The sequence below is a fragment of the Theobroma umbraticum genome, unplaced genomic scaffold (genome assembly GCF_002168275.2).
Source record: "Theobroma umbraticum cultivar Fairchild unplaced genomic scaffold, ASM216827v3 scaffold_81.0, whole genome shotgun sequence".
Taxonomy (NCBI): Eukaryota; Viridiplantae; Streptophyta; class Magnoliopsida; order Malvales; family Malvaceae; genus Theobroma; species Theobroma umbraticum.
The window spans coordinates 4,989,888-5,001,691 of NW_018397268.1; the positions used below are offsets into that span (position 1 = coordinate 4,989,888).

Below are 11,804 nucleotides of genomic sequence, written 5' to 3' on the forward strand. Positions count from 1 at the left end.
TAAAAGATGGAGGTGTGAATTAAAGAGTATTACTTACTGTTCAACCTCAAAATCAAGACAATTGGGAGGTGGTGGAAGATGCTTCTCATATGACTGCTTGGATTTCATATGTGAAGGTGGTGGCTTTAACTCAAAGGTTGGTGCTTGCTCACTTATAGCTAGAGAAATAAGCCTACCTTCGCCCTCATCAACTAAATCCTCTCTATAGCAACTATCTATAAAGGCAGGATGCTTAATTGCATTGCAAATATTAAATTTGACTACTTCTTCTCTAACTTTAAAAGTTATCTTGCTTTTTTTTACATCAATGATTGCACCTATAATAGCCAAGAATGGTCGTCTCAAGATTAGAGGAATTTTCACATTCTCTTCCATCTCAAGTACAATGAAGTCCATCGAAATGTAGAGATGCTAAACTTTAACCAATACATCCTCTATAATCCCAACAAGGTACCTAATTGTTCTGTCTACTAACTGCAAGATAATTGTAATAGACTAAATCTCCTTAAATCCAAGTTTCCTGGCAATAGACAAAGGCATTATGGAAACACTAGCACCTAAATCACACAAAGCTTTAGAAATTTTAAAACTACCAATAGTGCAAGGAATTGAAAAACTGCCTAGATCCTTAAGCTTTGGTAGAACCTTATTATGGATTGTAGCACCGCACTCTTCAATAAATGCAATTGTCTTAAACTCTTATAATTTCCTCTTGTTGGTCAGGATGTCTTTTAAAAACTTTACATAGCTTGGCATGTTTTCCAAAGCTTCAGCAAAAAGAATGTTGATGTAAAGCTTTTTAAATGCTTTTAAGAATTTCTAGAATTGATGATCAAGCTTTTTCTTCTAAAAACGTTGAGGAAAAGGTGGTGGTGGTGAGTTTGCCTTTATATCCTTCACTTGAACTGGCTTGTCAGTATTTTCAACCATTGTCTCATTCTCAATTGACTTGTCTTAATATTCAATCTACTTGTTACTAATTCCAACCTCTTTTCCACTCCTAAAAGTAAAAGCATTGCATTATTCCTTACCTTTCATTCTAAGATTAACTTCTGTGTCACTAAGTAAAGTACCTTGAAGCCTATTGTTGATAGTGTTGGCAAACTGTCCACCTTGAGTTTCAAGATTTCCCAATGAGGCTATCTGACTATGGATAAAGGAGTCAATCTTGGCCATGTACTACATAAGTAACTCCTCCATAGATGGTTCCTTTTTTGGCATAAGAGGTCTTGCTTGAGGTTAAAATTCGAGAAGGAAATTAGGCCTTTGAGCTAATGAAAAACCTTGATTATTGCTCCAAGAAAAGTTTGGACAATTCCTCCACCTAGGATTATAGGTGTTGGAATATGGGTTATTCTGCTGCTTAATCCCTATAAATTGAACTATCTTTGTACTGCTTGGACACTGATTACTAGCATGCATATCTCCACAATATTCATAAACTAGAAAGGGACTATGAATTGAGTTAATACTGAAAAAATCAAGTTTTTTAGTTAAAGCTACTACCTATGCTGTTAATGTCAAAATGGCATCCGTCTCATGAATTCCAACTATTCTTCTATGCATTGGTAGCTCTGATGGCCATTGGTAATTGTTCAATGCCTTTTCCTCTAATAGGTCATACACCTAATCAATTTGCTTTGTCATGAGAACTCTTCCCGAAGCGGCATCAATAGTAGTTTGCACTTGACCACTCAATCCATTGTAAAACATCTGCACTTGAAGCCACTATGGAAGATCATGACGAGGGCAACACCTAAGCAGGTCCTTGTATCTTTTTCAAGCTTCATACAACTATTCCGCATCTTGTTGCATAAATGATGTGGTATCATTTCTCATCTTTGCAGTCTTGGTAAGAGGACAGAGTTTGGTAAAAATTCTGAGCAAGGTCATCCCATGTTGTAATGAAGCGAGTAGGAAGCAAGTTCAACCACATCTTAGCTTTGTCCCTCAATGAAAAAGGAAAAGTCTCGAATGGATTGCATCACCTATGACTCCATTGTGTTTAATGGTGTCACATATCTCCAAAAAGTTCAAGATGTAGGCATTTGGATTGTTATTTGGAAATCCCCCAAATTAGACTGAAGTCTGGATCATAGTGATGATTGCCAACTTAATCTCGAAATTATTGGCTTGAATAGCCAGCCTTTGAATGCTCGAAAGAAGTCCTTGTACCAATGGAACAACATAATCCCTTAAGCAACAATTCTCTTCCACTACTCACTCTTGGATTTGCTGCTCACCCTATTGATTAGCCATTGAATCAATCTGAGCAAAACCTTGTTGATTTTCTCGTTAAAGTCTTTGGAATGTTCTCTCAATCTTTGGATCACAAGATACAATCTCTAAGCTTTTTGCACTACTCATACAACGAAAAATGAACTTGAAAAACAAAGAAAGAAAAATTCAAATTAAGACTAATCTATTGAATTTTAATATTAACGAAATAAATAGGAAGAACAAATCCCTGACAACAATGCCAAAAACTTGTTGTTGATTTAGTACATGAAAATATACATATCAAACAAGCAATATAAACAGTAAGTCCATTATTGTATCCTACAAAAATTTGCTCCTAATTGTTCACTAAGTACTAAAATTATGACAGATCAATCCTATTCAAGCAATTCGATTTCATAAACAATTAATTAGAAATAAATTCAATCAAAAACTAAACTAATTAATGAAAACTAAAAATTCACTAGAGAAAGGCAATAAATTAAAACCTATGATTATGAGTTCATTCAACATTTCATCTAACATCTGTTTCTCTCAATATTTACATTCATAGGTTGTTTTGCTAACCTAAAATCCAAACTTTTGCACAAGTCTCCATCGAGATGCTTGCACAAACACCTAATTTAATTAGGTCATTATATATTTCAATCAAATGAGGTTTATTAAGCTAGTATTCTCAATTAGCTATGTATGCCATTTAGGCATATCTCTATCCCAATTGCGAGTCAAATCACCTAAGTGACGTGAACATAAACTATTCAAACTTTAGTCTAATCTAAAATTACTTTATCGAGTCTCATTTAAATTAACAAATCATTTAATTGTTGGCCAGACAATTAAAAGCATTATGAACAAATTTGAATAAACAAAGCTATACCGATTCATAGTAAATAAAAAAAAAACAAATATTCAAACTATATGTTAAAATCCACTACAATCTTAGAAAAATAACTTAGCTCATAATATCTATCAAAAACATTATCTAAAGAAAATTAGCTAATAATCCAACTCAAAAAAATAAGAAAAAAACAAAAATAAAAAGAGAAACTAATAATTGAAGCTTTTTTATCTTAATTCTCTTTAAAATTCTCTTACTTTCTTGATTTGTTTTTGGCTCTTTTTCTCTAGAATAGTTGCTTATTGTCCTCCCTTGAAAACCTCTAAAAAAAGTCATTTAAATAGGCTCTAAAATCCCTTCACAAGTTTATTTTTGGAATCTCATTTGGCACCACAACTCTACCTTTGTTGGCACTGCGGTGTTGTGCTCACAAGTTGCAGTATGGTGCACCTTGGCCTTGTGGTGCCATGACTCCGCTCTACTCAACGTCGCGGCCTTCTGCTTTCGGGTCCAAGTATGGGTTGTTTGTGGATCAGGGCTTCATAACGCTAGGTGGCTGGTGTTGCGATGCTCTACTCTCTATTTTTTGTATGGGAAAGGTAGATGACCATGGCGCCGCAACGCTGACTCTTTCAAGTTACCTTGTGTAGAATTGCAGCATTTTATCTACTTCTAACATGATTTTAACCATGATTTGATTAGAATTAGGTAAAAGGATGAACATAAAAGTTGAAGTCCTTCCTTTTAGCTTTCTAGTGGTTTAAGAATCATGTCTATCAAACTTTTTTAGCTCAAGTTATTCTCAAAATACTGCAACATGTTTGAATAAAGCCATTACCATACATGCATAGTTTTTCATCAAATAAGCCTTTCTCATAAGATTTCTTATAAAAACAATTAAAGAAATCAACAGTAACTAAACTTAAAGTAATTTAAAACCAAGTAATATAAAATTAAACTAATCAACATGCAATCATATTTAATTAAATGAAACACCTAAAATACTAAAATCTGAACCTAAAATCTCAAAGACTTAGTTATTTAAGTCTCCAAAATGTATCCAAATAACTCTATCTAATAGAGTTATCAATATCAATACCTGTCAAACAGGTATCACTACCTAAAGAATAGAATGCATTCTAGAAGCATTATATCCCAAAAGTATCAATAATTCCCTTTTAAGTATCAATACTTGAAAAGCAGAAAGCATTCTACCACAAAAGTACTGATACTCACCCCTTAAATACTGATAACTATAGTCCATTTTTCCAAAAATAAGCCTTTTTCAAGGAATTTTCAATGGTAATAGTATACCCACTTCACATAAACTGTCGACAAGGTTTTTGAACCATTAAATTGCATTTCTATAGTTTTTAAATTACTTTGTTCTCACCAAAACTTACACATGAACACCAAACCAATTAGAATATCTTTTATTACAACTATATGTTTAACTCAAGTTGTGCATTAACAAGTTTACTAATCCAAATGTTGGAAATCTTGGGGGATTTACATTCATTACATTTCATCCAATTGATATTTTTACAAATTTGTCTCGCATACTTTAAATTTAAAAAGGGTTATGCTAAAAACTCGTATGTTTAGCGTGTCTAACGTCCCCATGTTCACTCACTGAGGTTTATGCTCACCACATGTATATTCTGTTTTGTTTTTAAATCTATAGAGAGATTGGTTTTTCATCTCTAGAAAGGATTCTAACCCACATTGGTAGGTTTATTTAATAGCATTCGATAGATGTTATTAGCTTTCATAAAGTCCATTTCATAGTTCATGTTGAGTTTTTAATTTTGTATTAATGGTGTAACTTACATTAAATTATGAGTATCATAATTGAATATTATTATTATTATTATTATTATTATTATTATTATTATTATTATTATTATTATTATTATTATGTCGAACATGAAGGGTGTGTGCGATGGAATGTCAATGTTGGACGTGTGATATTGACAATGAAAAGTATAAAATGTTATTTCATGATATGTTGTTAATTATATATTGTTATCCAAATGAGCTCCCGAACTATGTCAAGAATGTCAATTTAGCCCTTATCTTTTTATTGCATTCAAATAAGTCCTTAATCTTTTATTTTTAATCAAATAAAGCCCTTTCACTAACTATTGAATCACTTTCGTTAATCGATAATATACTTAGCAATTTTTTATACCATGTTATTTGTCATGTGGCATGTTGATGTATTATATTAATGATGTCAATGTCACATGGCAAATGATGTGGCATCAAAAATCACTGACTCGAAATTGAATTTTTTCTTTCCAAATGTCCAAAATTATTGGTTAGGAATTTGAAACAAAAAATTAAAAAAAAACAAATTATTTTAAACTAATTATCATTGTTTTTTAATGAATTCCCATCTTTTTAATTGAAGTTATCCTTCCTAAAAAAAAACCTAATCTAACTTTTTTAGTTTGATTGAAGACATTGTTGTTTAATTGAAAGTTAATGTAAAGAAATTTGAAAATGCCCATAAACGATTTTGAGCAAAGGAAGAGTACAGGTAGGACACATAAAGTTTATAATACCAAAACTAAAAAAGACACACAATGTTATTCCACAATAAAAGAAAGTCAAATCTTTTTTTTCTCTTCCCTAGAATTTGTAAGAAAAAATTGATGCTCTTTACTTCCTTATAATCTGTGAAAGAAAGTCAAATCTTTCTCCTCTTTCCTAGAATCTGTAAAGAAACTTCGATGCTTTTCTCTCCTCTAAAATCTAAGAGGAAAATATGATGGTATTAAATTTTGTTTACTAACAATAATAGATTCTCTCTCCACATATTTTACAATTTTTGAAAATTCAAGATTACCCAAAATACAATTTTTAGAAAAAGAATAAGAATTTGCAGACAAAAAGAAGACATTCTAACTATAACATATGTTTAGGGAATGTTAAAGAAAATGGCTTTTTTTTGTTAAGAATGATGGCCTCAATTAAAAAGATGATAATCAGTTAAGAAATGATGGTAATCCATTTAAAGCAATTAGTTTTTTTTAAAATTTTTTGTTTCAAATCCTTAATTAATAATTTAGACATTTGGATGGGTAAAAAAGGAAAAACTTAATTTTGAGTCAACAATTTTTTATGCCACATTATTTACCATGTGGCCTTAATGTCATCAAGATGACACATAAAAGATGACGTGTCATTGATCAACTTTTATTAGTCAGCGGTTTATGTAAATAGCTTATTTAACTCAAAATAAAAATTTAAAGATTTATTTGAACGCAATAAAATGATAGAGTCTAAATTTACTCTCTTGATATAGTTTAAGGACATATTTACATATTTAACCTATATATTTGTATATGTGAAAAAGGTGAAAAAGGTGAAATAGGTCTATTTATTTGTAAGGCTTGTTTGGGTTTTGTGGGCTCTATCTATTAAGTCCATACGTTGGTCATGTCTTCTAAATCAAGATGTAACACTCAACTATTCAGATAAGGATGAATTCAACTTAAATTTTTTAAAATCAATGAACGGAGGAAAATTATAATGTTGATCGTCACTCCTAAGTGAGGTGCAACAGTCACTTTTAATTCAGTTTTATTCTAATTTTCCTTCAACTATCTTATTTTTTTATCTTTTTAAAATGATTATTTTAAGTGAAATTATCATTTCCAGGTGATAAATCTTTAAATTTTTCTTCAAATGTAAGTTGGCAATTATCATCGATCCGAAGCATTTGTTCCAACTTCCCTGGGCTATATATACTCCTCCCAATTTCACTATCTCTTCCCAAAAACAATAAAAATTTCCAAGAAAAGCAAATTGGTGATCTAGATGGAACCAAGGAGTCCAGAAGAGCCCAAAAGCCCCAGAAAACGTAAAAGGCTCAATGAAACCCAAGCAATCAAGACAAATCCAAGTCAAACCTCTGATTCAAACAGTCCAGTCTTATGCCGACGCCATTTTGATCCCAAAAGGTTCACGCCAATAAGACCCGAACCCTTTGTACGCATGACAAAACATGAGCAGAGCCTAACCACATGAATCTTTCTCATCTGGACATATTAGATATAATGGATTACCATGTCAACGTATGTCATATAGAAGCATGATGATTTCAGAATTTCATAAACTATGTCATATAGAAAATTGTTGTTAAGGCCATTAAGGTCATACCATGTTAGATTAATGCATATAGTTTAGGAAAATCCTTACGTTATGCCATATAGTTTTAAGGAAATATTATGTTCTGCAATGTAATTTAGGAATTCCTAAGCCACTTTAGTCTCCAAGAATGATTTGCTGTGCCATATAGCACTAAAGTCATTTTCATAATTGGGTATGCCATATTGCTTTTACAATATAAAAATCTAGTTAAAATTTGATCTCGTAGAAGTTAGAGATGATACCCATATCGCTTACACCTATCATATTAATCGAGAATATTATCCTCGCAATACATATTTACATTAAACTACACATTAAATAAAGGAAACTGACAGAATAAGATTAGAGGTAACTATAGATATGTGTTGGTTGATATCAAATACATAATGAGGAAAAGCAAGAACCGACAACAGTGAAATTTATAAATCCACACAAGGAAGGTTATTGCCACAAAACACTTGCTAAGTGTACTATAATTCTAGTACCAGAGCAAAATATGTACTCTAAACTCTCGTGAGCATGGATTGATTGAAGGTTGCTCCTGATTCTTTCCAAGAACGTGCTATATGGCCTGAAACTAAAAGTGAAGTGACAAAAAATAATGACATTGGGTACAAGCTATACTGACACAGATTTCATGTCTAACATTTAGACTGTGCAGCCCTATACTTTTTCAATCTCTTTAGCATTTCTCTCTTCAAATCTAAAACCCTGAAAGAAAACAAAAAAAAGAAAAGGGAGTGGATGTTTATGTTTAAGTGCATCAATTGCCTCTGCTCCAATGAAGACAAATTATAAGGGAGGAGAAATAAAGGCACTAGGTAAAGCTCATGGCGACCTGAGAGGAGGATTAACATCAACCAGAGCTGTCAAGTCTCAAACTATCTAACAACAATCTTCTCTAGGTACATCTATTCCTGAAGCAATTCAATCATGCTACTCAGGAATCTGAAATCAGATGCTTATCAGCTACCATGTGCACCAGTTTCAGTATTCATTCATGGAAATTTGTAAATGACTGCAAGATTTCCCCATTCTCTTAGTAAATTAGGCTTCCAGACTAATCCTGCTAAAAACTCTTCACCAGACATTACATTCAGCAAATCATACCACGCGACATCATTCAACAAAACAATTCAAGCAACCTCACTGCAATTTCATAGCAGGCTGTAATATGGTAGCCTGACCATAAGAAAGGAATCAACCTCGGATTCTGGCCATGCAACCGGATTTACATCTGCTTCAGCTATCAATGGGAGCAAATCTCAATATTGTCACATCAAAACATTGGCTGCCAGATAAAAGCACACCCAACCGAGAGGCATCCGCAACATATAAATCTATGAATAAACCTATATGGTAAATATACAATTAATTTAAAAGGGTAGCTCTAAATAATATACACATTTCATGGATGACTACTTAACGAGAAAAGGGTATTACGAGGAAGATAATAAAGAAACAATCTTCAAAACTAGGAAAAGATCCAACAGCACTTCCCCAAAAAATATAAAATAAATGATTTTAAAGCGCAAACTATACCTCTGACTCACAAAGAATGCTTAATGATGTATTTCATAGCAGGTTGGATAGTTCTTTCTTCTTCAACGAATGCTGGAAAATAGAACGGATAAGCCTCCATCGCTGGCCAGAAATGGAATCTTGCCAACATTCAACCTGATGCGATGTATCTGTGGAGATACTGCAACTGCAGTCAAATAACTTCATTTATCTAGATCCAAACATTCATCAAAGATTCTACTGCTCGCACATTCCTGCAGAGCCTTTGCATTGAGTTCTCTACCGAGTCTCCAGACATAATTCAGACCAACAAGAATCTCGGTGATAGCTGCTTCTGTCTTTTCTCGATTTGCAAAGTAGAGTGTTTGCACCAGAAGCACATTAGTCCTTGAAAGAAAGTTCTGCTGTTCGAAACTCCGCTCAGATTGCCATCTTATCATATTATGAGCTAACGGTGCCAGCCACTCTAATATGGCCGACATTGCCTCAGTCCACTCTCCTGCAAGTTCTGTATCATAAACTGATGAAGCTAAGCTCTTTGTATATGGTTTTAGCCTTACCCTCAATGCAGCTCTCACACTTGCAGGTAACATGTTGAAAAGATCATCTCTAGCATCATGACCAATCAAGTGAGGAGATGCTGCTAACTTCTCGATAACAATGATAACATTTGCATAGTGCAGTGCTAAAGCACAAGCACCAAGAGTTTCAGGCGGAGCATCCAACAACCTGCATTGGGATCTGAACACTGGTGAACTAGTTTGAACAGCATTTCCTTCAGGAAGGTTAAGATTTCCATCTTTAGCTCCATTAAGAATTCCTGAATGAATGCCATTTGTACTTATATAACAATTTCTGATGGTACCACTATCTGCAGCTATCATGCATCCTTTAAAAGGTCCCACTTGAGTCAATCTGTTGCTTTTCAAATGAGATTTCTTTCCGTTAACAGCAGCTGGGTGGTTGTTAGTCTGCCAAATCTTCCTGCTGATTTTATCCATTGCAAAAATTGGTCCTGACTTTGCTGTAGGCCTCCCAAGTGGGCCTGAATGGAAGTTGAAATTTCCATTCTTTCCAGCAATAGAGCCTGAGTTTGCGGTTGAGCCACCAAGAGGCCCAGAATGGAAATAATTAGTTTTACTTTGTTTCGGAATTGGGCCTGATTTAGTGCTAAACATTCCAAAAGGGCCTGAAGAAAATCGGTTAAGGCTAGTATTCTCAGTTGGATGAACTGAAGATTGCATCAAGGCAGAAACCGATTGGCTGCGATACATAAAATCTGAATTCGCCACCCTTGAATCTCCATCATCCACATTTTGTTCAATTCCAAAGACATGTTTGATTCTACCAAATATTGTGAATATCGATCTTGCCAAAAGGCGAATTGTATAATCATATGTCCTATTCCAAAGAGATATCTCCCGCAGACTCTTCAGTTCATGCTGCTTCCGCATAACCTTCTTCTGAAATTCAGGCAAATTCTCTGACTCCATATCACCACTTTTCATTCTCCTTAGAGTTTGCTCAAGATCTGCAAGCATTTCCATCTCTTGATACAAAGATGCATTCACCGCAATGAAACGTTCCATCTTCTTCACTTTCTTGTCCATCTTCTTTGGCGAAAATCCCCAACCATAAGGGTCAGCACCAATCTGGACCAACTCAGTAAAGACAAGTTCAAAACTCTTCAAACCCAGATCACTACATTTCTTAGCAAGCCTAGCCACGGACTTTGCTACATGTGTAATATTTTCAATCATTTCTGCACATATCAAGCGACCTATGTAATCTTCATCTTCCGATACTAGCTTCTTAATACCCTCAGAACTCGTGATCTCCTCTCTCAACCTAATAACCTGCTTATCACTCAGACACTGCCATAGATGCACAAGCTTAGACATCAAGCTGGCAACTTCAAATGCTAATACTCCAATTTCAACCTTCTCCGAGCCTCCTTCATGCCTCCGTGGAATTTTCCAAAGACTGCGAAACCAAGACTCTGCTACCATCTTTTTATCCGAAAATTTCTATGTCAAACATAAAATTGAACAACAGAATTATCAAAAACAGCCCAAGAAGTCAGCAAATTCATAGATTTTGTACTTCAAATTCTAAAACCAACTAAAGATCAACTAATCAAGTAAACAACTAATCAAACTAAATCAACTACATGAAAATTAAAATAACACAAATAATTTAATCACTAGATATTAATTTACAAAATAACAATTTTCGATCAAAATTGAATTTCCTCTAAACTGTTGTCTCTTTTTCTTGGGATCATAACTCAATAGAACTACCCAATTACCATTTACAGGCAAACTCAACTAAAATAAAAGCTAAAATTTCACAAAGGGCTTATCATGATTAATCATTAAACAGAAAAAAAAAAAGTTAAAAAATTCAAAAGCAAGCATGCTAAATGTAGAAAAAAATATATATATAACGATATAATCCAAAGACTAAAAACCACGAAAAAGAATACCCACAGATTTCAACCACCCAAACACAGAAACCCGATATTCCAAACAAAATAAAACCCAAAACCCAGAAAGGAAAACCAACAAGATACAAAGAAAAGTGAAGTAAAAAATTTAAAGAAAAAAACAAACTTACTGATCACATGAAGTGGAAAAAGGGCATAGTTTCCGAAGGTAAGACAAAAAAAAAAAAGGAAAGGAAAGGAAGTTGAGAAGAGAAAGAGGTGAGAGGAAGTAGCTGGGAAGATGCAGTGAATGCTAGAAGAGCCACATGGGAGCAATTGTATGCTTTGCTTCGATTGGTTTGTTTTTTTAAAAAAAAAAAAAAAGCAGAGACCAAAAACAAAACCGAGTGAACATTAAAGATTACACTCTTTCCCTTTTTTATCTGTAATTGTTTTAGTAGTCCCTCTACTTTGTCATATTTCCTCCAACAACCCCATGATCTACACGCTCTCTCTCTTTCACACCCTCGTTTAAATGGGTGTTTATTAAAATTTAATATTTTTGAAAATAAATTTAAATATCATAAATCTCATGTTAATAAAAAATAAATTTTAATTATTTTT

At 33.5% G+C, this 11,804-nt stretch overlaps 1 protein-coding gene and 1 non-coding gene across 3 annotated transcripts; one reads left to right on the plus strand and one right to left on the minus strand.

The window, feature by feature from the left end:
* The first annotated feature begins 1,734 nt into the window (after nt 1-1,734).
* LOC149526643 (small nucleolar RNA R71) lies at nt 1,735-1,842 on the plus strand. The gene has a single exon (XR_016351821.1). It is a non-coding gene; the product is annotated as a small nucleolar RNA R71 (small nucleolar RNA).
* Nucleotides 1,843-7,626: 5,784 nt separating this feature from the next.
* On the minus strand, nt 7,627-11,559 carry LOC110425215 (type-1 restriction enzyme mjaxp r protein (DUF668)). Of its 2 annotated transcripts, XR_002445994.1 has the most exons (3): nt 11,372-11,559; nt 8,777-10,782; nt 7,627-8,586 (listed from the first exon to the last, which is right to left on the minus strand). XR_002445994.1 is itself a non-coding variant. In XM_021440053.2 (2 exons), exon 2 carries the CDS (start codon nt 10,762-10,764, stop codon nt 8,959-8,961), a length of 1,806 nt encoding a protein of 601 aa, XP_021295728.1. In that variant the 5' UTR covers nt 10,765-10,782; nt 11,372-11,559; the 3' UTR covers nt 8,555-8,958. The 2 variants fall into 2 exon arrangements, 1 of the variants encoding a protein (XP_021295728.1); XM_021440053.2 differs by having other exon boundaries at nt 8,555-10,782.
* Nucleotides 11,560-11,804: the final 245 nt, after the last annotated feature.

What these genes read in the sequence shown, in the direction of transcription:
- LOC110425215 (XM_021440053.2), bottom strand. Translation starts at nt 10,764, where the DNA reads ATGGTAGCAGAGTCTTGGTTTCGCAGTCTTTGGAAAATTCCACGGAGG.